The sequence below is a fragment of the Corvus kubaryi genome, unplaced genomic scaffold, assembly GCF_017639235.1.
Source record: "Corvus kubaryi isolate FWS band 111438036 unplaced genomic scaffold, C.kubaryi_AGA036_p1.0 split3-37344, whole genome shotgun sequence".
Classification (NCBI taxonomy): domain Eukaryota; kingdom Metazoa; phylum Chordata; class Aves; order Passeriformes; family Corvidae; genus Corvus; species Corvus kubaryi.
The window spans coordinates 380,435-406,379 of record NW_024582088.1 but is presented as its reverse complement, the minus strand read 5'-3'; the positions used below and the strand labels follow the sequence as shown (position 1 = coordinate 406,379).

General features: G+C 52.3%; 1 protein-coding gene across 1 annotated transcript in view; it reads right to left on the bottom strand.

The window, feature by feature from the left end:
- The window catches only part of EPHA8 (EPH receptor A8), a 53,135-nt gene extending 38,323 nt beyond the window's left edge, over positions 1-14,812 (bottom strand). Inside the window, 2 exon segments of the mRNA XM_042015871.1 lie at positions 2,176-2,240; positions 14,548-14,812. Of these exon segments, the coding sequence (XP_041871805.1) occupies positions 2,176-2,240; positions 14,548-14,632 (150 nt within the window). The 5' untranslated portion in view covers positions 14,633-14,812.
- Between the last annotated feature and the right edge of the window lie 11,133 nt (positions 14,813-25,945).

The window sequence follows — 25,945 nt, the reverse complement described above, 5'->3', positions numbered from 1 at the left end:
CTTTTTGGTCTTCTTTTACTTTTTTGGCATCCAGTATTATAATTTCTTTTTATTCTTTATTATATTTATTATTTACTCTTTATTTAATTTGCTTATAATTTTATTTAATTTATTATGTATTATTTAATTTATTATACATATTATTTATTTTATTATTTATTTTTAATAAACATCACTAATAACATGGAGAATTCAGATGTATTAGTGTTCAAGAGCTGCTGGTGAAGGACTGCTGGGCATCTGCTGCAGAGAGCCTTGAGAGCCGGCCCCAGCCCCCGTGGTCACCTGACAGTCACACCTGACAGTCCAAATGGCTTGGGGCTCTGGATTCATCCCTGGATTTGTGAATGTCCAGTACAGGGTGCTGCACCTTAGCTGGCCATGGAAGTCCCTGATGTGGTGAGATTGAGGCTCCTGTAGGCTCAATCCTTTGTCTGCTTTGGGAGTGCAAGGCCCTGCCCAGCACAGCCGGCTCAGGTGGATTCATCGTCACCCAAGTCACCTCAGTGATGAGGTGATCCCGCCTGCGTTCCTGACAGGGAGCAAGGGCCTGGGAATGCGGTCATCCAGAAGGAAAGTCTTGGGCAGTCTGTGGATGGTCTGAGTATGGGGAGGAATTGCCTAGGGAGGGATGAAGGACAGAACGCTGGATGTGGACAATGGAAAACAGCCCTGACTCCCAGAAAATCCCAGAAACATTCTCCCTTGCAGGAGAGCAGAGGAAGCCCTGGTCCCTGATTCCCTGAATGTGTGTCAGACCCCTCCAGGATGCCAGGATTTGGCAGCAGGGCTGGGATGAGATGACAGCTAAGTAGTGACAGGACAGTAGTGACAGCCAAGGGCAGCCATGAGGAGGACAACATCTGCCTCAGCCAGGCAGAGGCAGAAGAAGGTCCCCTGGCTGGAGACCAGAGCCAGGCAAACCCTCGATGGGTTTTTAACAGGGGCCCGTTAACAGTATCGCCACAGGACCTGCAGGATTTACCAGCACCAGCAATTTTGCAGCCAAGGATGTTTTTTCCTCAAAGCTGGGCTGCTCTGAGATGTGAATGAATTGACAGGTCTGAAGGCCCGTATTTATGCAGGAGATCACATCACATTAGTTCCGCGGTCCCCTCTGACCTTGTACCTCTCAATCTCTTGCATTCCCAGGATACTCATCATTGCAACAACTAACTGCTAAAATTAGAGCTGAGTTAACGATTTCATATATTTACATATATGATAAAGTCTGATAGAAATCTGATCATTGGTATTATTATGAATTCACTGTTCTGATCACTCCTGCTCAAGCAGCATGGGGATTGAAAGTCTCAAGCAACAGATCAATGAAAATTATTAGAGGCCTGGGAAGATTTCTGTGGGAGGTGGAATTGAAAAGATTAGGACCGTTTAGTTCAGAGAGAGGATGAAAAAGAATGGACATGAAAAATCAACACAGCAGCAACAGCCAGGTAGGCACCCTAATTTTGCACATTCTGTGCCTGCAGAAAGCCCCACTGTGCGTTGCAGTTGGTCCTGTGGGTATTTATGGGATTGTTTCTGTTCGCTAAATGAACGAGCAAAATCCTTCCAGCCAGGTCACCCTGAATCTGAAGCTCACTATTTCCAAAAAGCTACTGTGTGGGGAAAACCTGGCATGGAAATGCAACTGAAGGGAACGTGTGGAGAGGATCCAGCCAGTGGAGATGGCCGGCTCACGTGGGGGTCACCACCCCACCATCCCTCCTGGACATGCCACAGGGCTGTGAGTTTGCATCCCCTTTCCCTCCCCTCCACAGGGGAGGCTCCCCTGCCACTCTTGCCCAGTTCCCACAGAAACTCCTTGGATTACAGGTTGTTGGGAGCTCCGTGGTCATTTGGGGCTGTTCCCCCTGATGCTCACCTGGTGCAGTGAGGAATGAGACGCTTCTTAGCACGTCCCAGCTCTTGAGTCCCCCCACACCAGACCTGGTGAAAACCTGGTCCCTAGCAGGGGATGTGGAAGGTTAAATGGCATTTCCAAAACAGCTGTCAGGCTGGCATTTTCCCAACAGACATGGTCTGTTTGTCTCATCAGCACTGACTTGGGGCTGAGATGTCCACTCTCTATCCATCCCCTGATCCCTGCCACAGCGACCCATGGTGACCCATCCCACTGGGGTCCCTCAGTGCCAACAGTCACTTCATACTCACCCCGTGTGAGGGATAAGTCATCCAGCCCCAGTCTCCCGGGATTGTTGACGTGTCTAGCAAGTTCACTGGAAAACACAGGAGCAAAAGCTGTGTTAGAAAGCTTTGTCCCCATCCCCAAGGGGTGAGGAACAGAGCCACCATGAAGAAGCCCTCCTCATAGGCCACTTCCCTGAAAATGCCCCCCCCCCCCATCAATCTTTCACCAGGGACTGCCTGGCTGGATATGAGGCAGGTACTGAGTTTGGGATGGCAACAAGCGATGCTCCCCAGAGCTGGTGGTTCAGGGTAGAGTTGAGTTCTGGCCCAAGCACTGAGAGCAGTGTGACCTTTTGGAGGAGGCTGCAAACAGCCGGTTGGAGGGAATGCAAAGCAAGGAAGGGCTGTGGAAACAAACTCCCAGCACCAGGGTGTCCACCAGTCCCACCTTGGGCCTGGTGCAACTGGAGCATCATTCCTCAGCTGGACACTTCTCCTCTGGAAGCCCTTTAGGCTCAGCTCCCTCCCAGCATCACTGGTTTGAAGCCTGCACTCCAGCAGCTGCTGTAATTGCACACTGCAGTGCCCAGCTCCAGCACAAAGAGACTCCCCATGGTCCTGGCTGACACCCCACTGGAAAAGTCCATCAAAGCCAACCCCTCCAAATCCCTGCCACCACCAGGAGCCCAGCTTAAAGAGGAGACAGAGGCAAACTGCAGGAAGAGGGGAGCAGATTGTGTGGGGGGAGAGGCGAGGATGCTTTCCAATGTGCTCAGGAGCTTCCTGTGGAAACCTGTGCAGTGGCAGCAGTGGAGGAAAGCAGGATGCCGTGGCACTGCTGCCTCTGAGCCATCTGCGCCCCACGCCCAGATCCTGCAGCAGCAGGCAGAGGAGAGCCTTGCCCTGCCTGATAACCCCGACTTGCTCAGCACCTGGGGAAGGAGCCCAAGCCCCAGCTCCATGGTGCAGATCCAGGGGGATGGAGGCTTGGGGGAGGGTGACAGCAAGGCACCCTGATCCTGGGAATGAGTGCAGGGGGCACCAGCACCTCGATGCCTCAACCTCAAGAGCACCAGGCTCCCACAGGGACCCCCAGTGCCTCCAGCTTTCCCCATTCCCTTTCTCCTGAGGCCACCCAGTGAGGTCAATGCCTCCAGAGGCTTCATCCTTGCCTGCTGCCTTTCCTCACCCTTGAGGAGCACTAAACTGGACTGGAGGCACTTTGTCAGCATCCCTCTGCAGCACCAGGGCTGGGCTGGTCCCTGGGCTTCGGAGGGACAGTGGTCCTGTTGCCAGGACCAGCTTGTCATAGCAGGGACAGGGCATATCAGGACAGCGGCTCCAGTCCTGGCATAGACTGGGCTCAGCATGAGGCTGGTCCCTGTAGCCCGAGGAACGGGTGCCACTTTCATTTACTATTACCAGGCAGGAAAGGAGGGGGGGAGAGAGGAGCAGAGACGTGAGCTGGCTGTGAAACACCCGGACGTCATGCTCCTGACAGAGCAGATTAGGAGCTTTTGAGGCATTTATTAATGTTAGCAGAACAATTTGAAAGAATTTCCAGGGTTTCTTGTGTGGTTCCATTGGCCCAACAGCAGGCCAAGCCCCTCCACTCCCTGCGTGGCGCTGCTCCCACTGCTGAAGAGGCCCCTTGCCCTCAGCACAGAGTAATTACCTCGGAGATCTCAAATCCATTTTTATTTGTTATTGTTAATCTGAAGATTTTCTGCCTATTTTCCCTGGGTAATTCGCCCAGCAGGAGCCCAGGCTTGGGAGTTTCCCTGCTCACAGTGCAGGAGCACAGTCCCGGTGACCCTCAGCAGGCAGGTTGCAGGGAGGGGACAGCTTTCGCAGACCCTCTCTCCCCCCCACCGTGGTCTCTGCACCCTCTTTCCCACGCTGGGATGCTCAGCAATGGATGTGGCTGCCTCACACTGCTCTGCAGGCAGCAGGAGGAGCCTGCATGGACTGGGGTCCAGCGGGAGCATCGTGTTGTGAGGAATGATGCTGAGAGCAAATAGAGGGTGTAGCCCAGACTTGTCTGCCAACAGTGTGTGGGACCTGGAATCAGCTTGCTACACCCCATCTCACCACGCTGACCATGTGGTCATCACCCAGTCTCACAGAAATGTCATGACGACTTGAAGGAGCCATCTCCTTTCGGTTGCTTTGGTTCCAAGACAACCTACGCCAGCTTGCATCCCTGCATCCCACCCATGGTCAGATTCCTCTTTGCAGGAAGAGGGATAAGTTATTTCTTTTATTCCCTCGATTCAGCCAAGTGCAGAGAGCCCTGCGTTCTAAGGCCACACAGTGGGCACTGCACAAACACAAAGGCATTGTGCGTCTGAGAGCTCCCGTTAACTCATGGGATAGCACACACGCCTGTGGATCCCAGTGTCCATCCAGCAGCACTGCGACATGCTCGGATACGGGGACACCAATGCTCTCCCAAAACCCAAGCAGTTACAGCCCAGGTTACAGCCCAGCTCCGAAGGGAACCCGCCACACCTCATGCGACAAAGTGCCTGTCCAGCCCCATGCAGGTGAGCGCGCGGCTGTGCTGCTTCTCCGGGGGTGATGCTCAGAGCCCGCCCTCGATGACGCAGGGTGAGCAAGACCACCACAAAGGACCCCTTTCAGCTGAAATATTTTTTCAGAAAATGTGCCGGTTTGGGAGACCTCTCTCCTACAGCTGGGTGATTCTGTTTGATGTTATGGACTGTCTGCATGTATCAGTCTCAAACCGCAAGCTCCATTTTGTTTTCCTTAGCACCATTTTGTTGTTTCCCTATTCTGTGCCTTGGCCTTGACTCGGCGTATTGAGCCAAAACACCAGGAGGTGTCAGGGGAAATTCTCACCCTGGTGGAAAAGCTGTCAAGCTTGATTGCCTGTTCAAATGGAAGCACCTAGGAGCAAGCAGGTCGCTTCCCGGCACAACTGGGGTCTGCAGACGGAGCCTCACATAAGGCAGACCCTCTTGCTGCATAAAGTTGTATCGTGTAATGGTGCATGAGTATTGCACATTGCAGCCTCATAGATGCAGACTAGGCAGGAGTCAATGTGTGAATCAGTATATGATGTTTGTGTATATTGTATTTATACCTATATCTCTATTTTTGGATCTATATCTGTATCCATTTCCATACCCAGATCTACCAAATTCTAAACCCTGCTTGGGAAGAGTGAGGCAGCTGAGACTGGGACTAACATCCAGAGGATGTGTGTTTTTCTTGGGACCACATATCTCTTGCCATCTATCTATATCTGTGTCTATATATCTCTTATATATATATTTATATCACTATCTGTATCTGTATCGTGTATATGTATATCTATATCTATATCTATATCTATATCTATATCTCTATCTGTATCTGTATCTATATCTATATCTCTATATCTGTATCTGTATCTATATCTATATCTGTATCTGTATCTGTATCTGTATCTATATCTATATCATCTATAAAGACTGAGTACTTAGATACCCTTCCCAACTCGTGCACTGGTGGCCACAGCTCTACAGGGATGTATTGCATCCCTATAAACAGGTGTGTGGGCACCTTGCGGTCTCACATCCAAGCATCCCGGGCTCAGGAATGGACTCACGGTATTTAGGGGAGCCTGTGCATCCTCAGCCCACCCTGGGTTCATGGTGGGGTGGTGGAACAAGACTGGGGGTGACACACTGGTGGATGTGCTGAGCCCCAGCCTCTGGAAGAGCAGTGGGGGACCAAAGAGGGCTCTGAACACCCTCACTAATTGTTAACCCACTGCGGTCCTCCCTCTAATTACTCCACCATCTCCCTCTTAGGCAGGGGCTTTGTAGCGCAAGCATGGGGAGGAAGGGTCAGTGGGAGCAGCCCCGTTCCCTTGGGCTTCAGTTCCTCTCCATCAGAACTTCAAAGGCCTCCCAAGATTCACAGCAAGGCTCCCTCCCATGCAACAACGCCTTTTGCATCGATAATTAAACTCTTGTCAGCGCAGTTTGGCTGCTCCCCACTACCCAAAGACCAGCAGGCTCAGCTCCACAACCCCAGCAGGTCTGCACACCCCACACCGTCCCCACAGCCCCAGCCCCTCTTCATGGGGGAATGACACAGGGAGGGTTATCCACAGTGGGAAGAGAGTCTGAGAAAGGGGCAGCAAGAGGCTCCCTGAGAGGAGGGGAACAAGAGCTAGTGGCATTCATTTCCCATCATCTGGCGCAGAACTCTGAAGGGGCAGGTGGGGCTGGGGTGGGTCAGCTATTTGTGTCTCACCGTTTAATCCAAGGGCCGGCTGAATAGGCAGCTGTGAGCTTTCCAACTCGGGATGCAAAGCTGAGACACAAAGTTGTGTCTTACTGGCCTCGGAACATGGTGAGGGGACAGGATGGGAAGCTTCGCTTTCAGCATCCTGATCCCTGGGACAATATTTATCCTTAAGGAATGAAAAATAGCCATTTATTCCCCAACACACGAGGCCAACCGTTGGGGCTTGGGAGGGAGGAGCAGCACGCCTGGAGGGTAGGTCAGCTCTCCCCGGTCGGGAGCTGTGTGCGGGGATGTTCCCCACGGATCCGGGTCAGCAGTGGGGTGCTGCTCTGCCAGACCAGCAGCCAGATCCAGCCAGGATTTGTCCAGCAGCTGCTCATCCCCGAGGCTGCACATACTAAGGACACAGCGGGGATGGGGCTCCCCTTGACACTCGCCAGACTCGGCTGCCCAGAGAAGGAGTTTAGAAAAGCACTGCGGGTAAATCCAGAAAATATCATCAAATCTGGCAGGAATTTTGGATTTCCACACCTCTGGAAGTGACAGAATCAGGCTGGAAAACAAAACAAAAAAACCAATATCCAAAAAAGGGAAAAAAAAATAAAGAGAAGAAAAATCCCAACCAACCAACAAAAAAAACCAACCAAAAAAAAAAAAACCAAACAACCAAAAAAACCAAGCTAAAAAGAAACATTTTCAAACTAAAGCAGTGCTGCTTTTTGGCTGTGCCCTAATTCCCACTTCAGGATTTCTTCTCAGACCTCCAGATTGTTGCTGTGAACCTTCTGTATTTAATTTTATATCATTTTGTAATGCATCAGGAGCGGCAATGCCCATAAGGACTGCCCAGAGGGTCACCCCTTTTCACTACACCCAGAGCAGGAGATACTTTGATGTGGGAAGAAAGCTTGTTTGTTCAATCAGTGCTAACAAAAAGCCTCAGTTCAGGTTTTAAAAATAAAATTATCAACCTGATCCTTCCAGCCCCTGCATGATATGTAAGATAATGTGCAGCGCAAGAGCATAACCTGTGGTAGGACTGAGGTGTTGTGAAATAATGCAAAAAATGAAACAAAACAAAACAAAACAGAACACCCTGAATAAAGTATTTCTAAGGCTAAAAACCTTGAAATTATAGGGCAGGTTTTTTCTTCCCAGAAAAAAAAAAAGCACATCAAAAGCCAAACAACAAAAAGCTGTTCCCTCTCAAAACTACAGGTGAGAAAATAGAGATGTAAAATGGTCATGTTTCCTGCTTGCTTTGAGACCCCCAGTGCTTGTGTGCAGTGGGACAGACAGGGAGAACCGGGCAGGCTGGTGTAGGAGACCCAAATTAAACATGCTACCCACCACTAGGCAGGGTGTTACGGTACTGGTGTGCACCCATCCCCAGTACAGGTGTGCAGCCCCGCACTGTGGCACCCACTGGTTCCAGTGCAAGCTGAAACTGGAAATGTCAGAAACCCCCGGGCTGTGCCAGGGCTCGAGCACGGGTGTGTGGGGCTGGACAGGGCTCAGAGTGAGGGTGAGCCCACACTTCCATGTGCCTGGTCCCAGAGCCTGTGGGAAAGGAACTGTTTCAGGCTCTAGGGGTGACTGGGCTTGTTGTAATTCAGGACAGAAGCCAGAGGAGGAGGTGGGAAGGCTCTGGGGATGGGGGATTGGAAAGGTCAGGGAGGCAAGAAATTCCATGGAAACCAATCCAATGTGAGCAGGGGAAGAAGCAAGACTGTGGCGAGGCTGGGGAAGGTGCCCCGGGGTCCCTGTGGCCCTGGAGAAGGCACAACTGGTGCCCCCAGGTCTGGATTTGGCCATCTGGGAGTCACAGGAGTTTTTCCACCACAATGTCCCCAGCCTGAGGGACGGCACAATGACACGGCCCTGTCCATCAGCAGAGAGGAGCTCATGCCTGGCACAGCCACTCCTTGACATGTCATCTGGCTAAAGCCCTGTGAGAACTGATCCATTCAACCCCCACACCACCAAAGGGCGGCTCCTGGCATCCCTGACCACTGTCCCCAAAGCCAGAAGCTTGAGGAACAGGTAATGGGCCCGCACCCGAACCGGGACTTCCCACTTCCCGCTGAGCTGCAGTCCAGGTACAGGGACAGCCTAAACACCTCATGGTACCAGTAATGCAATATCATGACAGCCTTTAAAAATGACACAGGAGTTTTCTAACACAAAATAAATGTCTTCTGCTTGCAGTCAGCAACACTTCTGTGGTACAGACTCCAAGAAATGGGAGCTGTGTCCAGAGGGGTTTGTCCCAGTGTCCTCACACCAGTCCTGACTCCCTCTTCTCTTTTCTCACATCTGTTGGGTTTAATAAAATAGACACAAATGTATTTTCAGCTTTAGCCACCGAGGTTTCCAACCTCTGCTGCATTTTTTGGACATTGAAGCTCGTGCCAGGTAAGCTGCTAACCCTGTCCCAAGTCCTTTTCCCAGAGTATCTCACTCCCTACATGTAAGCTGCGTGCCCACTCTGTTATCTCCTGCCTGTTTGGGATTTGGAAGATTTCTTACCCCAAACTGCCACTTTCCATGCCACCCACAGTGACTCAGGCAGACCTGCCACTGGAGATCTATGCCTGTATCAGAGCCAGGGCAAACCTTGCAGCACCCTGAAAATGCCACCCTGCCCTTCCCACCAATCCCTGCATCCCAGCAGTCCTGGCAAAGCTTTGAGTGTTATCCTCTCTGGAATCCTCACTAGGGAAATGTGGGTTTTGCAAATGTGCTCGCTTATCTGGATTATCTGGAGGGGCTTTGCATGGCAGCTTTTCAGGCTGTCGTATGATTTTTCCCTAATTTCTCTTAGGACGTTTTTGCTCTCACACCAGTTGGCCACCCTAAACCATGCTGAGCTGTTTGTACCCCGGTGACATTTTTAATGCAAGATAATTTCTTTTAAAGGCTTTTGCCTTTGCTCTCTTAAAAATAGCTTTCTAAAATGAAACATTTTCACAGACAAAAATACCAATACTAACTGCATTTGAGGGGACAGCCTGAATATCTCATACCACTGGTAATTAAATATCACGGAAGTCCTTAAAAATTGCACGGAAGGTGCATAACACAGAAGGTATTTCATCCAAGGAAAGACCCAGGAACTTGGTGCTGGGATGGAGCTGGAATGGAACTCATCTATCCAGCTGCAGCCAGCACTGTTGCCACTCACTAATGTGATTAAATAAACATTTTAAATATGAGAAATTGGACATAGAGCAGAAGATAGCACAGGCACAAGCATGATAACCAGGGCTGGAGGTAAAGGAAAATCACAGAAGGGAACCTGCAGAGCCCAATCTGCTCGTGCCCACAAGGGTTGCGAGGTGCCCAGGTTGAGTTTAGCACTTCCACAGCCGAAAAATATGGACTCTTTAATCCTGCAGGAAAAGTCTAACAAGAACAAATGGCTGGAAGGTGAAGCCAGGAAAATTCGCATTAGGGAAAGAGGAGGCCGATTTTTAAAGGCTGGAGCTGATGAGCCCTTGGAAGGGATTATTAAAAGCAGCGGTGCCTTTGTCGATGTCTTCAGATAAACAGTGAAAACCTTTCTGGACACTATCCCTGGGCCAAACACACTTCATTAGGCTTTATTGGTGTGCCTGGATCTGATCCATTAAGGAGTTACATCTTTTACATGGTTGTTTTATGACACCGAGTATCGCGCATCGACATGGGCAGGACAGGAGGGTTTTGTTTCATTTTGAAGGAAATACAAGTGCCTGATTCCACCATGCACTTTGGAACTGGTAGGGCTGAAGGGGTTAATTGCCTCTGTGACAGAGGAATCATTTTGAGTGTTGGCCAGGCAAAGAGGCTGGGTTAGGAGAATGAACTATCAAAAACTGTCAGGGTATGAATAGAGTTATCATATGAATGGATGTGCCCCTGGAGATAAAGGCAGCACCGAAGACTGCCAGTGAGGCCAGCAGGGACAGGCAAAACACAGGACCCGACCAGAACAAAGAGCAGAGGTGTGGGGACGTCTCCATGAAACCGGTGCTCCCCCAAGTCCTGCCGCCAGGACCCAGCACCGATGCCGGGATGTGTGGGATGAGCTTCCGCCCTTCCTGAGCATCTTTGGGGCCTGGGGTTCACTGCTGGGTTGTTGGGGGTTTTTTGAGTAAAATATTTTGCTAACCATCTTTCAGCAATTGAAAAAATAAGGAATTCTTTCCTCACTGTAGCAATTCATCGGGTTTTCAGTTGTACTTAAATTTGGCTTCATCAGATCCATTTCCACCATCACCAAAATGGGTGCTCATTTATTGTCACTGGAAACAACCCCTTGCAATTTCAGGAAACAAGAATTCAAGGAGAATGAAAAAACCTGTCAAAGTAAGTGTGTATTGTGCCCTGGTGTGTTATTTTTCTGCAAATTTTGGAGGTTGATTTTCCAGAAGTTTTATACGTTATTAATATAAGAGAGATGGAAATGAAGATGGCACCAGAAACATACCCCCATAAACCCACCTAAAATTATGCAAATATTTGCTTTATTTCAGCATTTTGGGAGTAATAAAAAAATTAAACACCCCCCCATTCTTTTTTCACTAATGTAGCCTAAATCAGCTCCCTGTTTCAAACCAATGCTTCTCCATCCCCCATCACCAGAAGTCCATATGCCTAAACGCTCGTTTCCTACCCTTACAGAGGAACACATATCCCCACAGCCTTTTTAAAACGGAAAAGGCGATTTCCTCTCCCTTTCAGTGCCTTGCTTTTCCCGCAGCCCCGACTTCGGCATTGCTGCAGAGGAGTAGGAAAGAAGGGTTGAATAAACATGCAGATGAGTTTTTACCTTTTTTTCTGTTTGAGCAGAGGGGCAATTAATGAGATTACGATGAGAGATTAGCAGGAGAGACCCCCATGAACCCTCCCTGTGGCCCCTGTTTCAGCAGCGCAGCAAGCGGCTAGGTTTTCCCAGGGAACCTGGTGCTTTCCCGCACCCCATCCCTGTTGAGTGGAGGAACAAAAGCCCATCACCATGGTACGAGGAAAAGATGAGGATCCCCTCATCAGCTCTGCATCCTCCCCTGTACATCACCCCATCCCCATCACCTGCTGTTTGCCTCAGCCAGCCCGACATGTCCCAAAATGCTGGGGGAGATGGCCCCAAATCCCCCTTCCCTGCTTCACGAGGTCGCCACAAGGACACCCCCAAGCTCACCTGCGGGTCATGGGGTCCATGCTGTGATGGGGAGGAAGGTCACCCATCTCATGGACGGAGGGCAGAGCTGAGCTGGGGGCATCACCCGGGAGGGAGCAGACCCCCAGCAGCAGCATTTGAAGTGCCGTTTTTGGGCAGAAAATACAATTTTGTTACCCTCCACCTGAGCCCCAAATGGGGTAATTTCTGCTCATCTAATTTTCTTTCAATATAACAAAGATATTTCATATTTTATTATTGAACTTCAATTCGCGCTATAATATAAAATACCAGCTTTAATATTTTCACCTATGCAACTCAGAGTGCAATAGTGTAAATATTTTAGTCTCTCATACTTCATATTATTGAAAATAACTTTTCTACCTCCCTGCTCTAAAGCAATTTAATAATTTCAGACAATTCTTTTTTCAGTGCTCCAAATAAAAATCTTCCACATCTTGCAAATTTCTACCCCTCAAAAAAAAAAAATCTGAGTTTTGGCTTTCAATGCATTTCGCAATGGCTGCCGTGCTGAAATGGGGGATTTCCCACGGAATGGCGAATCCCTTTTCCTCCTATTTCTCGGGTACCCCTGCACACAAGACTGAAAGGAATAAAAAATATAAGCTTAAAACTCCTTGGAACAAATATTTCAGGAAGGAGAAAGGCACTGGGAGCTCTTGGAAAGAAAAAACCTAGGATTGAATCTGGTTTTTTGGTTAATGCATGTTTTTATACACCAATTGCCTCCCAATACATGCAGGCAGAGTGTAGCTCATCCCAGCCTGAAATTTGCTTTGCGGTTGTAATTTTCTACCCTGCAGTTCCCAAACCAGCACTGGGTTTGCTCGGGAGCACGGCCAGAAATGCAGGGCACAGAGAGGCTGTGGGAGCAGGCAGAGGTGACGGGCAACAGGGCTACACCCTCACACCGTGCCCGCACTCACCACACGCTCTGAGAATGGGGCAGCCAAGCCTGGCACAACTGGAGTGTGGCACGCACCAGGGCCAGGCTGTCCTCTGCGGCATCTCCCACACTTCCAGTTCCATCCCATGCCATGGTGCTCAGCGACCAGCACCACAGCCGATCCCAGCGCGGACGTCGCTCCCAGCCCAGCCCATCCCAGCACCGGGGACACGGGAACTGGCAGAGCCCAAAGCCACATCCCAGCTCCACTGCTCATGCTGGAGACCCAGCTGGCACTGAGTGCCCCATCCCAGGGCACAGCAGAGCCCCAGGATCCACGGCGCCCTGAGCATTATCAGAGCAGTGGATGGAGCACTGCCGGCTTTCTGCAGGCTCCCACACCTTTTCTTGATGCCACTCAGCACCTCCTGTCTGGTCTAATCCAGATCCAGCCCTCTAGGTCTGCCCCAGAGCCTGGATCATGCCCAGCCCTGTGCAACCTCCTGACCAAAACTCATCTGCTGTAATTGAGGATAGCTTTCTTTTCCATCAAGTCTTGTGGGAAAGCCAGGTCTTTCCTAGCTGGTGACAGACAGACAGCAGTCCAGGGCCTGGCTGTCCATGCAGACACCATAAAACCCAACCCAGCATCCAGCGATCTCCTCCGTAGAGGACAGCAAGGAGGGTGCGCCAAGTCCAGGCAGGGATGTTTGGCTTTGCCGGACTGCAGCACTGAGAGGCTGGTGCGGCACGGGCAGAATCCTGCACCACTCCCTACCCAGGGCACGGGGCACAGGGCAGCAGCAAAGACCGGGCAAGGACTGGGAGTGTTGGGGGCACTGGGGCCCCATTCCGCACCTTCACAGCCCATCCACAGCAATGAGAGCCCAATGCATCCCCCTGCATGGGCAGCAAAGCGGATGGGAAAAGGAGCAGGAAGAGGGGCAGAAAGCAGACATCAGGCAGAAAATAGGGTTAGGACCAGAAATAGCTGGAAATTGGGAGTAGAAGTGAGGAAGATGCTGGTGGGTGTTGGACGATGGCAGTAAGCACAAGGACCCAGCCCAGCAGGATGCTGCAAAGTGCACGAGGAGCAGCGGGGGCAGCCCTTGGGCCTCAGCATGCTGGAAGGATGGCAGAGATGCAGGGGCAGGAGAAGGGAGAGATGCCACCGCCTCCACGGGGCAGGGACACCGGCCCCAGGGCTCGCTGCAGAGGCTGTGCCGTGCTGGTCGTGGCTCTCAAGCACAGCAGAAGGGAGGAAGGATGCTGCTGCCGGTGCCAAGGACACGCTCGGGAGCGGGAACGGCAGATCTCTGGCGATGAAGATCAGCAGACCTGGGAAGCAGCCGTGCCACCGCTGCCAGCGCAGAGGGAGGCAGGCGAGCAGGTGGGTGGCAGGAGCAGAAGCAGCACTGCCAAAACCGAGGAGGGCCTCAGATATCGGAGTAGGGACGCGGACAAGGGCCAGGGATGAGGGCAGCTGGCCGGGTGGAGAGAGCAGGCCTGACGTGGCTGGCACCAAGATGTCGGGAGAGGATCCCCAGCTGCATCCCTGCTTTCCACTTCAGAAGTTTCCAGCCCTTTCTCTCACGAGAAGTTTCCCACCTGAGTGCCCTTTCCAGCTCCCTTCATCCTCTGCACACTTTCCTGTGCCCACCCACTCGCTCCATCACAGCCCACACTGCTTGGCCAACGCGCACGGCCCCACGCTGCTGCCTTCTCCGGTCATGGGGATCACCACGGCTGAGCCGGTGGCAGTGTCCCTGTCCCCTCTGCAGCCACCCCTGCATGCTGCAGCAGAGCCCGGGCAGGGGAGGGAGGCAGAGCTGCCGGCATTGCTGCAGAATTAGGTTCTCCTGACCAGCTCCGAAGTTTTGCCTCTGGTGCAAAAGCTCCAGGATCTGCAAACTCAGGCAGGCAGGAACCTGGAGCTGCCCTCCCCTGGGAGCACGGAGAAGCCAAGCCCGGCAGGGCTAAGCCCATGTGGACACATCCAAACAGACACAGCGATCCCGCGGGTCCCCCCAACACTGCTCCGTCACTCCAGGGCCACCCCGGTTCCTACCTTCGCTGGTGGTGGCGGAGAGGCAGGCAGCCAAGGTGATGACGATGGAGAGCGAGGATGTCAGATCCCCCTGTGCCCATGCCATGGTCCGAAAGGGGCCACCAGGCGCGGGATAGGGCCACCTCGGTTGTCCCAGCACCTCTGCGAGCGAGCTACCTACCTCTGCCCACAGCTACGGCACTCGCCGGCTAATGCAAAGGCACTTTGCGCACATTGCTCGCAGCCACACAGGCGAGCGAGCAGGGAGGGAGCAGCCTGCCCGTCACCGCTCGCAAGCCAATGGGCTGGGTGGGCTCTGCAGTGAGCCCCCCTTTCCGCACCACACGCGCTCGCTGTACCCAGACCCAGCATCCGGACTCAGGCTCCCACTCCCCACTTTCCCCCACCCCCCCGGCCTCGGGAAGCTCCAACAGTCCCCCCTGCATCTTGTGCCCCCCATCCCTCTTCGCTGTTCTCACTGGCCGCGGCGAGAGGCAAACTTGCAGCCCTGCGGGGAGCTCTGCGCTCGGTCGGGGTCAGGTGTGAAGGGGATGGGGTTACCCGTCCCTCCCGATGTGCACAGAGCGGAAAACCCCTTGTAAGCGCTCCACTTGCATGTCTGAAGGAGACAGGCGGGACACCCCCATCCCGATGCTTTCCATGCCACATCGTTCTGGGATAGGTACTCCGCTCACAATTGACCTGTGGCAGTGGGAGCAGGGGACAGCAGAGCCAGGGCTCACAACGCCCTGTTTACTGCCACGTTGGTCACCTGAGAGAAGGCCAGCCCTTTCCAAAGCAGTTTGGGAAGACACAGTAGTTGTGCTAAGGCAGAAAGGCTGGGCACTGGGCAAGGGTGTCCTGCGACAGGGGCCTGGGGCTACCTGGGAAACACAAAGCATCCTTCCCCCAGCCTCTGCATCCCTCCTGCTTGGATCCACCAGAATCACCGAGCCAGGTGAGTACCTTGCTCAGCATTAAACACTCGACATCTGTCAACAGATGCCCTACAGCCACAACTGCTTCCCCATCTAAATGCTGAACAATCATTAATACCTGCCTGTGATAACCACAGATGCTAACTCCCATCTACGCCACGTGCAGTGAGTTATTTGCTCCTTCATGCACTCGTGGCCAGTGCATTGTGACTGCAGCTCTACCCCACCCCAGGAACTATCCCTGGACAAGTCACACAGGGCAGGCTGGGCATCTCTCTGTTGTCTGTCAGGCCATCCCTTGGAAAAAGCTCATCCCAGACTTGCTCAGTGGCCACAGGGAGGGAGAGGGGGTGTTGCACTCTGTGCACCCTGTGTGTTCCCTAGAGATGCTAGACCTCATGCTGGGGCACCTCACGGTTCTACCAGCAGCTTCCTGTGTGGAGGGGTGAGAGGAGCTCCCTGCCCAACTCCCAGCATGTAGTGGCAAAAGATCCTCATTCAGAACAGATGAGGACTGTACCTGCAGGGACATGTCTGCACCACTCATCACCAGGACCTGGGAACAGCACAGAGCCTCGGGTCCCTCCAGGTTTTTTACCCTGCCTGCCTGGGAAGCCGTCCATCCAGAGACAGTGCTGGAGAGATCCTGTCATCAGCGGTATCACGGGATGGGCTTGCAGAGCGGCTTAGGCAGGGACACAGCTGTGGCTCAGGAAGACGCCAGACGTTCCCAAGGCAGCTGGCAGAGGCCGAGCAGTGTGGTAGGGCAGGGGATGCAGCTACACAGTGGCCTTTGCAGTGGACCTTGGAGCAAAGGGGTCAGGGCTGATGGTCTCCAAAATGGCACCAAGGCACCAGGAAGCCCCAGAGGATGCCAAAGTAGTTGCACCCCTGCAGCTGGTGAGAAAGCAAATTTTCTGCCAGCTATCACATTGCTACTCTGATCCAGACATCTCCATTTGCTGAAAGGGCTTGTCACAGCTCAGTGCTGGATCCTTCAGCTCTCTGTCCCCCGGTGCCCAAGCAGAGCCAGGCATTCCAGAGGGACACCATTCACACTGCCACCATCTTCAGCTTGGCTCTTGTGCAGGGGGGCTCCCCTGCAGAGCTACCTCCAGCTCTGGGGTCCCCAACATTAGAAGGATGTGGACTCATTGGAGCAAGTCCAGAGGAGACCACAGAGATGCTCCAAGGGCTGGAGACAGGCTGGGAGAGCTGGGGGTGTTCACCTGGAGAAGAGAAGGCTCTGGGGAGACCTCAAAGCCCTTTCCAGGGCCTAAAGGGGCTCCAGAAGAGCTGGAGAGAGACTGGGGACAAGGGCTGGAGTGACAAGATAAGGGGGAATGGCTTTGCACTCATACAGGGAAGGGATAGATGGGATATTGGGAAGAAATTTCTCCCTGTGAGGGTGGGGAGGCCCTGGCACAGGGTGCCCAGAGCAGCTGTGGCTGCCCCATCCCTGGGAATGTTCAAGGCCAGGCTGGGTAGGGCTTGGAGCAGCCTGGTCTGTTGGATATGGGGTGGAACAAGATGGTCTTTAAGGTCCTTTCCAACACAAAAATTTCTATGATTCTGTGATCTCAGTCCCAAACTCTGGCAAAAGCTCTGAGGAGGCAGAAGCCAGCTTTTGCCTTCCAGCACTGAGTGATTCCATTCCCAGTGCCATGCCCCTACCCTGCAGACCTTCAACATACTCCAGCCACCCACATGGGCTCTCCAGTCCCCTGGTGCCATCCCAGCCCCATGTGTGACAGGAATGTGGGTCCTCTGGGTCTTGCAAAGGTGCCAAGAGCTACCAGCTATTGCACATCCCCACAGGTTTTGGCTTTGCTGAGCCCCAGGATCCCAGAGAAGCTGTGTTGGCTGAGCATTGTTACACACTGTAAAGCAGCTTTGCAGGAGCCAAGACACAGCCACTCCAGAAATGCCCCAAAATCCCTTCCAGGGAGTGGGAGGCCTCTCAGATATGCTGTCAGCTCTGGTGAGAGGGGATGGTGTGTAATGGGATGCCTGCAAGCAGTGGTGGGTGCAGCAGGGTCAGTGTGAACTCTGTACCACAACACAGTGCACACACAATGGGCACTGAAGGGCTGTGGGGGTAGGGGCAGACATCCTGGTCTCCCTGGACACCTGGTTTTGTGGTCAGAATGTGCCTTGAGTGCATAATCAATGCATGTGCGTGGAGGCTGGGCACTGTCAGGGGCGTTGGAGCTGGTACAGGGTCAAACAATTCTGGGGTGCTCCTGACTGGGAATGCAGACCCCTTCCATACTAGGATTCATGTGCAGCCACAGACACGGTCACAAGGCATCCTGGGAACCCCAAACAGACCAGGAAACAGAAGCATGGAGGGCATCACACCAGGATCCCTGGCCCTCTCCCTACCTGCAGCCTTCCCCAGGCTCCCATTCAGCTCTCCCTGGCCTGAGCCCAGCTGCCTTCCCCTTCTTGCTGAGTGCCGCTGCCTCCAGTCCTTGGTGAGAATCTTGCCACGTCCCTCAGCTGTGGTCCTGCACCTGGCTGTCATCGAGATGGGGAGGATATTTATAGATGCAGCGGAGAGAGGAGAGAGCAGCTCAGACAGGGAGGATCAGCAAAGGAGGGAAGCAAGCCTGGGTTTGCCCCCTTTTAGCAGCACCCAGGTCACTGTGCATTTAGCAGGGAGGCTACAGCCTCCTCGCTAACTCGGTAGCTCAAACTGAGTGGTTGTTGCCCTTTGCACACAGCTTTGCACCCAGGGATTGCCCATTGCACCCCTGAAAGAGCAAAGCTGTGCCTGGGCTGAGGAGGGCAGCCCTGTCTCTGGTGTTCCAGCACTTTTCCAGCACATCCAGGCACTTCTGCTCTCCTGTAGCATCTACAGGGCCACGTTCCTCAGGGTCAAGGCTGGTGGATACACCAGGTGACAGTCATCAAGGGCATGGCACCATCTTCACACCCATGTCACTCTGGTTGGGACACCAGCAGAGCCAGGACTCCCTGCTCCAACCCCTGCAGAGAAGGAGATGCTCAGGGCAGGGACAGAGCCATGCTGCAGGTCCCTGTAACCCCTCACACCTGTTCATCCATCTGTCCTCTGCTGTACATTCCTTTCCCAGGAGGAGGATACAGGATGGGACGTGGGTGCCCTCTCCCAAGCCCAGTGTTCTTCCCTGTCCCGCTCATCAGGTGTCTGCAGAAGGAGGACAAGGACAAGCTGTGTATGTCCCTGAGCAGTGGCAACACCGCACAGAGGTCCCGGATCCTCCCAGCAAAGCACTGATCATTGTGGGTAGGGGGACAGGACTCCTGGGGGACTTTCTCCACCCAAATAGCCTTAAAGGATGCTCCATCCATGTCTTGACCAGGCAACAGCCCTCAATCCAAGGAGGTCTAAAACCTGAGGTTGAACAAGTCAGATTCCTACTGCCTTCCCCCACAACCCTGAGCCCTCCAACCTGGCTCTACAGCAGAGCCCCAGAGGTCACAGGACAGGAGGAGGGTGCTGGACCCATGCAGGTGAGACATCCCCCTCCACACTTCTAGTGGCTGTGGCATCCCCCAGCAAAGTTTGCATTTGGTGCCCCAACCTGAGCTGTCAGCAGGAATTCCCAGGGAACTCCAGTGTGCCCCATGTAAGGATGCCTGTGGACAGCCCTTTAAACTGGCATCTGCTACATAAACAAGCTGACAAGCTATCTACATCCATGTAACAGTTCACCTGGAGCAATCTGGGTGCTAAATCACTGTAATTCCTTGTGCTGTGTCATGGCTGGGACAGATTGCTCAGCTGCAAGGTTGAGGATCACAGGGACCACATCTCACCTCCCCCCTGCCTCCTGGGCAGCCTGACAGACTTTTTTCTCTCCAGTGCCCTGGGGTTGTTCTTTTCCTAATGTGTCAAGACCCTTTTTCAGCCAGGTGCCTTCCTTGCTTGCCCAGTCCTCCCTGGGGCTCACCAGTATTCCCATCATTGCCTGGCCTCTTATGCAGGGGAGCAGCCATCCAGCCAGGATCTTTCATGACATGCCATGGCTCAAGATCTCCTCCAGTCCTTCAGCACAGCCAGGTGGAGGGTGCTGCTCCCTCCTCGTTATCACAGGCAGGTGCCCAGGTTGTTCCATTAATGCCAGCAGAGAGGGCCAGCCCTTGGCATCACTCGTGATGAGGCACAACTGTGGGAACCACTGGCCAGCTGAGCAATCAGCACCCAATTAATTCAGGTCAAGGCTGGGGAGGCTGGGCATGCCTCTCCTCCTTGTCATTATCAGAAATGCTGTGTATTAATATCCTTTATATTAAAAAAAAATCTTATCATAATTTTTCTTCATTGAAAGAGACAGTTTGGAATTGGAATTGAGACAAATGCAAGCCAAGAGAATCAGCTGCAGAAGGGGAGAGTTTAAGAAAGGTCTTTTGGTAATATCCATCGTTCCCTTATCAGTGAGGATATTAAATGTATTGAAATGCTAAGCAGCTCTTTAAGGGCTGTCTCTGATTTTCATTAAACAAGCAGGGGATGAGCTGGAGGGAAGGGGATGCAGCACTGTTCTCTCTCTAAGAAATTCTGATTGCTGGATATTAACAGCATTAATGTCCTTTATCCAAGAGTGCCAGGGTTGCACTTGCCTTCTTGCCTATTTTGTGTCTTGCTGAAGTGGAACTAAGTCTCTGCTGCCTAACATGGGCACACAGTGGCTTTGGAGCTCTTAGGGACCAGGGCTGTACAGAGATGCACAGCAAGAGTCTCCCAGGGACATGAGTTGGGTCCCTGTATCTCCCAGTCCCACCATGTTCCTGCTACCCAAAAGGAGATGTTAGCTCATGCCTTGGCAGGGCAGTCCAGTCCTGTGAGGAGACGGGGATGAGCAGTCAGAAGTTTAACCCGAGTGAAATCACCCCAACAGCCCCAGGCCCAAGGTGGAAGCATCACCTGAGAGATGGTGAGGGATGGGCTACACCCTTGAAATGTATCTGGCATTGAGTCCTGGTGATCCCCAGGCATCTCCAAGCATGGAGAAAAATGCTTCTGTGCCCTGTCTGAAGGGAGGTCTGGGGAACACCTCTGCCCCACTCTGGGGAACACACAGTGCTGTAATGACCTCAGGGACCATCCCTCAGCTTCCCAAACAGGGACATGGCTATGGGAATGTTGGGGGGAGCCACCACAGCACTCAGTGCTACGGCATGGGTTGACTGCAGGGCTGGGGCCACACAGGGCCACAGGAGAGGGTTTGGGGTGCTCTGCAGAGGGTCTCAAGCCTGTCTGCAATGCTGGCATGGCCAGCTGAGCACTTGCAGGAGCTCCAGCCCACACTCCAGCTCTGACACCCAGGCAGGGCTGTGACAGCCTCTGGATTTCTCTGCAGACAGCCCAAGCAAAGATGCCTTGCTGGCTGAAGAAGGAGAGGTGCAACACAGCCAAGTCCAACCACTTCAAAGACACATCATGAAACAAAAGCCGTGAATCAGGTGCTAAAATGGCACAAGAGCCACAAGGACACCTCAGCGCTCTTAATATCTCTCCTTTGCCTAGTTTCTAACCTTGGCATGCCCGTGGCTCTGCTCTGAATGATCATAGAGGCTGAAGGCTCTGCTGCTATAACCACAGGCCTCCAGGAGTTGGGTCTTGAAAATACTCGAAAACAACAAGGCTGCCCATGGTATCTGTGAGAGACAGCAGCTGCGGAAGAAAGCAGGCAACCCCCATCCAGTGCACCTGCATTTGGAAAAGAAAGGGACACAGGGACAGCCCCAGAGCTCTCTAGAGAAGGGCTGGTACAAACAAACAGAAATTAGCTGGAGCTAATAAAATGGGGGCTGCCACAAGCCCAGGCAGCACGGCATGTGTTTAACCCCAGTCTCCAGAGCCCAGCAGCTCCGATATTGCCAAAGGGAATGGTTTTGTGGGCTAAGCAGGTGGTTTGAAATGCTCAAACTTTGGGAAAACACAGGGTCCCTGCAGGACAGCTGAGTCTGCAACCCAGCTCACCTATCCCTCCCACACAGGACCCTGGCATCACCCTGCTCTGGGCCATCCCTCTTGTGTCTTTGGACTCAGCTTGTGCTTCTTTCTTCCCAATTTATTCCACACTTTTTCTTCACTCCCTTCTGTCCTTGCTCTTTCCTTTCTTGTGCATGGTTTGTTCTGTTCTGTCTCTGGGGCTTTATCCCACATGGACAGATGAACAGCTTTGTGCCTGCCAGATGGCTGTGGCACCTCCGTCCCCATCCCCTGCCACCCATCACCGCCTCCTCTGTTCGCAGAGCTGGTCGCTGCTTCTAAAGAATCCCAGAGTCCCAGAATAGTGTGGGTTGGGAGAGACCTTAAAGCCCATCTTGTTCCAATCCTCTGCCACGGGCAGGGATACCTTCCCCTAGATCAAGTTGCTCAGAGGTTGCTTTGCTCCCAGCTCAAGCTCATCCTGTCTGCAGCACCAGGCTTCTCCAGCAGCAATGAGAGAAGTGCTCTCCAAGGCACCCAAACCCCCTGATATTTGTGCTATGGGATACAAATCCCCACAGGATCAAATGGGGCACTTCCAGGGTTGTTTCTTCTTGTGGTTTCTGGACCAAAATAATCAAGCCTGTCTTCAGACACTGTCATGAGATGGAAAGGGAAGCAGGACAACCACACCAGCTGCCTCCAGAGTCTTGCAGACGGCCTTGGAAGTACATTACAGCAAGAGTCACCATCCTTTGGCATTCTCAGCCTCTGCTATCCCAAGCTAAAGATCTCTGTTTGGCCCCAAATCGCTGGTGCTAAGGGGCAAAGACACAAGACAGGCAGAAAATACTTCCAGCCCCATCTCAGGCAACCCTTGCACAGCCAAGAGAATGCTCTGATGCTGTTGAAACTGTCAGCTTCACTTCAAGCACATTGTTTCTGCTGGAAGTGGAAATCTCAAAGAGACTTAATTACAGAGCTGGGCAGACCCAGACATAATCCTTTTGAAAGCTGACAATGAGATGCTGTCCAAAATTAATTTTGATGCTATAAAAATAACCAAACAAAGCTGCATTTAAAATGGGGTGAGTAATGGAGGAACAATAGTGAAATATACGGGAACAGCCACAGCCACTTCAGAGCCCAGGCAGGGTTTCCCTGTGCAGAGGAAAACAGGCAGGAGCTGCTCCCAGAGAGTGGTACCCAGGTCCTACTTACCTGGGCTATGCTTTCCCAGAGCTCTGTCTGTGTGTTGTCTGCCACTTTAGGGAATTTGGGAACAGCCCATCAGTGTGCAAAGGTGGGGCTGGCAATGGTAAAGGACAGTCCCGAGCCATGATCTTCTCCTCTGGTTTTGGTTACACATCTTGGGATCCCCAGCTGTAGCTTCAGGTTTAATATTTGCTCTCTCCGATGACAAAATTCAGCTATAGCAGGGACCATGCCACCAGCTGGGCCTATTTATTACCCAGCATAGGTCTCTGTGTATGCAGTGTGGAGCCAGCCTCCTGACCAGTAGCATTCCTTTGAGTGGGATGTTGGATGCAGGAATATTTAGGAAGAACTGGAGCTATGCACCCAGCCCTGGCTATTGCAGAAAGTTATAAATAACCAGGTTATCTTGGGCAACCTTTCAGAATTGAAGCCTAATTTCTTCAAACATCCACCCCTGCACCTTTTGTCACTGAGATTTAACTCCCTGTGGGGTGTGAGGGGTCAGTGAAAAGCCCTTCATCAGTTCAAGGGTCAGAAGAAGATGAAAAAACTAATTGAAATTTTGTAAAGAAAGTGTATTCAATTAATACTGTCTCAGGAAATAGTTAACAGATTGAGTTGGAAATTGTGCAGAATATTACCTGGGTTTTAACAGAAGGTGGAACAGGGTCAGGGAGGACACACGTATTTCACACAGAGAGGACTCTGGTCTGGGACTCACACGTAGACAAAGCCCAGCCTTTGGCCTGGAGCTGAGGCTCTGCTGCCTCACGGAAGCACCACGTGTGACCACGCTGTCACCATGACCAGAGGCAGAGGAGAAGCCACATGTCTCTTCTGGAACCTCGCCTGCTCAGGCCAGCAGGAGGCTGTTTGCTGCTCCCAAAGGTCAGTGCAAGCAGTCCCAGCTGCACAGAGGAGCCAGGAGCTGTTGAACAATCACTGAGAAGCCAAGACTGGCAGCATCTGGCATCACCAGCTGCCACCCCACAGCCTCCTCACTGCTAAACCAGCCACCGTGCTACTGGGTCATATCACAGCTCCAGGATTAGATACCAGCTTTGCCCCTGGAGAGTCTTCAAGGGCTTGACCAAACTGTTCTGTACTGCTGCCTGCTCAGCTGAAGACAGTAGGATCAGCAGCCAAGTCAGGAGCAAGGGGCCACATTGCCAGATTTTGGCAGCACTTTTCTCCATGCCATGTTTTCAAACATCATGAGATTTTCCTAGCCTGCAGCATGGGGAAAGTTTATTTCTCCCATCATTTGGGGAATTTGGGCTAAATTGAAGTCAAGTGGCTTCAGATGAGAATGTCATCAAACCCCAGATATTGCAGGGCCTGAGATGAGTGCCCAGGAACAGGCAGGACAGACATTCCCCAGTCATCTTCCTCTTGCTCTGACTGACAGCAAGCTGTCTCTAATTTTTAAATGTATACATTTTTTCCCGTTCTGTCTTTGGAAACAGTCTCTCCATAAGGCAAAGTAAACAGAGCTCCAAGAGTTGATTTAGTCACTCCAGCTTCCCCGTGGCTGTTCTCCTCTCCAGTACCCCGTCCTGAGGTCACTGCAGCAAAGCTCCTCACTCACTGCCAGCAACCCTGGCACGGGCCCTGTTGTGCTCTGTGAGGTCCCATGGGGCACCAGGCACTAGCAAGAGCCACCTAAGGCTTTGGTCTGCCTGCAAGGCAAGACTGTCTCCTGCTTAGGCACCTCAGCCCACCAAGGCACCACCCCTAGGTCCGAATCTTCTTTCCAAGCTCTCACTGAAAATACTTCTCAACAGCATAGTAATTCTCCTTCCCAACAATGTGTCCGGGGTCTTGATGTGCCCTAATTTAGGCAATAGGCTCCCTTTGAAGGCAGCTCTGCAGTCAGTTGCACTTGTGACTGTGTCATGCCCTGAGGGTCTCTCATCCCAATCTAGCCACTGAAAGCCTTGCAATAGACTCCATACCCCGTGTTTCTCTCATCTAGCTATGCAGGAGGACGTTCCCTACCACATTTCATTCCTTTGGTCCTCCAGTTACAGCACTCGGGTGCTGATGCTAGCAGAAATAGGTTCTTATCTGGTCAGTGGCACACTCAGGTGATGTTCACACATAGCAGAGACAAGTCTCTTCACCACTCTCAGAGGTAGCTCCTTTTGTAGAGATACTTTCTGTTTTGCTCTCAAATATCTGTAGTCAAAGTAAAGCAAGTCGCCTTGACCTGGATATTTAGAGTCCATTTGCCTTCTGCAGCAGCTCTTTCCTTCACTGCTTTGAAGAACTCATCTGAGCTAATAGCATGGGCCCTTTCTTCTTTATCCTCCCCATGCATCTGCTGATGCTTACAGACTCTTGCATTTGCTGCCTCTCCCAGCTGCAGGCGCTTTGCTTTCAGCGCTTATCAGAGCCCATGCAGCATTCAGGTGCTGTGCTGACTTCATCCCTCTCTCAGATCTGCTCTCATCTCCGCCACGGGTCACTCTGGTGGTGTTAAGTGTTTTCAGCAGTTTATGAAGGTTCCACACTGCTCACCCTTCAAAGGTGTCACTCTGGACAGGTGACTTCTGCTGGCAAATTCTAATTGCTGTGCCCAGCATTAGCTCTGCAACCAGACCTTGCTCACTGCCTCTGCCTCCCTCTCAGTTGCCTGTTCTCCAGCCACACATCAGTCACCCGCTCTTCTGAGATTTCCCTTTCTTTCAGTTCTCTTTGATTAAACCATGTCTTTTATATGTTTCATTTTTTCCCATGGTGTTCCCACATGCCTCAGGTTTCTGTGCCACACTCCCATAATTAGCTTCCTCAGCCTCAGTCAACTAAACATTGCCAGAGAAATCAAATGCTTCAGAACCAGCCAGTGTCAAAAATAAGGCCTTGACACCTTTGTTTTTACCACAACTTACTACTTCCAGTGGCTGTGAGAAAGCTACTTGAAGCTCTCTTCCCATGCCAGGGAACTCCAGCATCCTCCCACAGGTCCCAGGAGCTGGAGGAGCAGGTCAGGAGAATAAACACTGCAGGCATACGGCAGCACAAGTGACCAGCAAACTCACCTGTGCTGTGGGGCAGAAGAGTCACACCTCCCTCTGCCCAAGAGGATTCAACCCCCACCTTTTGCCTCTCCAGACTGTGCTCCAGCCTTTCGCAGATGGTGTATGGCTGGACCCCTTGGGCAGATGTGAGCCTTGAACACAGAGCCTCGTGCAGCAGCTCACCTTTCTGCAGGGCTTGGAGAGACAGTTTGTCCCAACAAGGTGCCTGGAGGGTCAGTATGTGGAAACCAAACTCAGAAGATCACTCTGGAGTTAGGATCACACTTGAGGTGTGCCCCAGCCTTAGAAAGAGTAGAAAT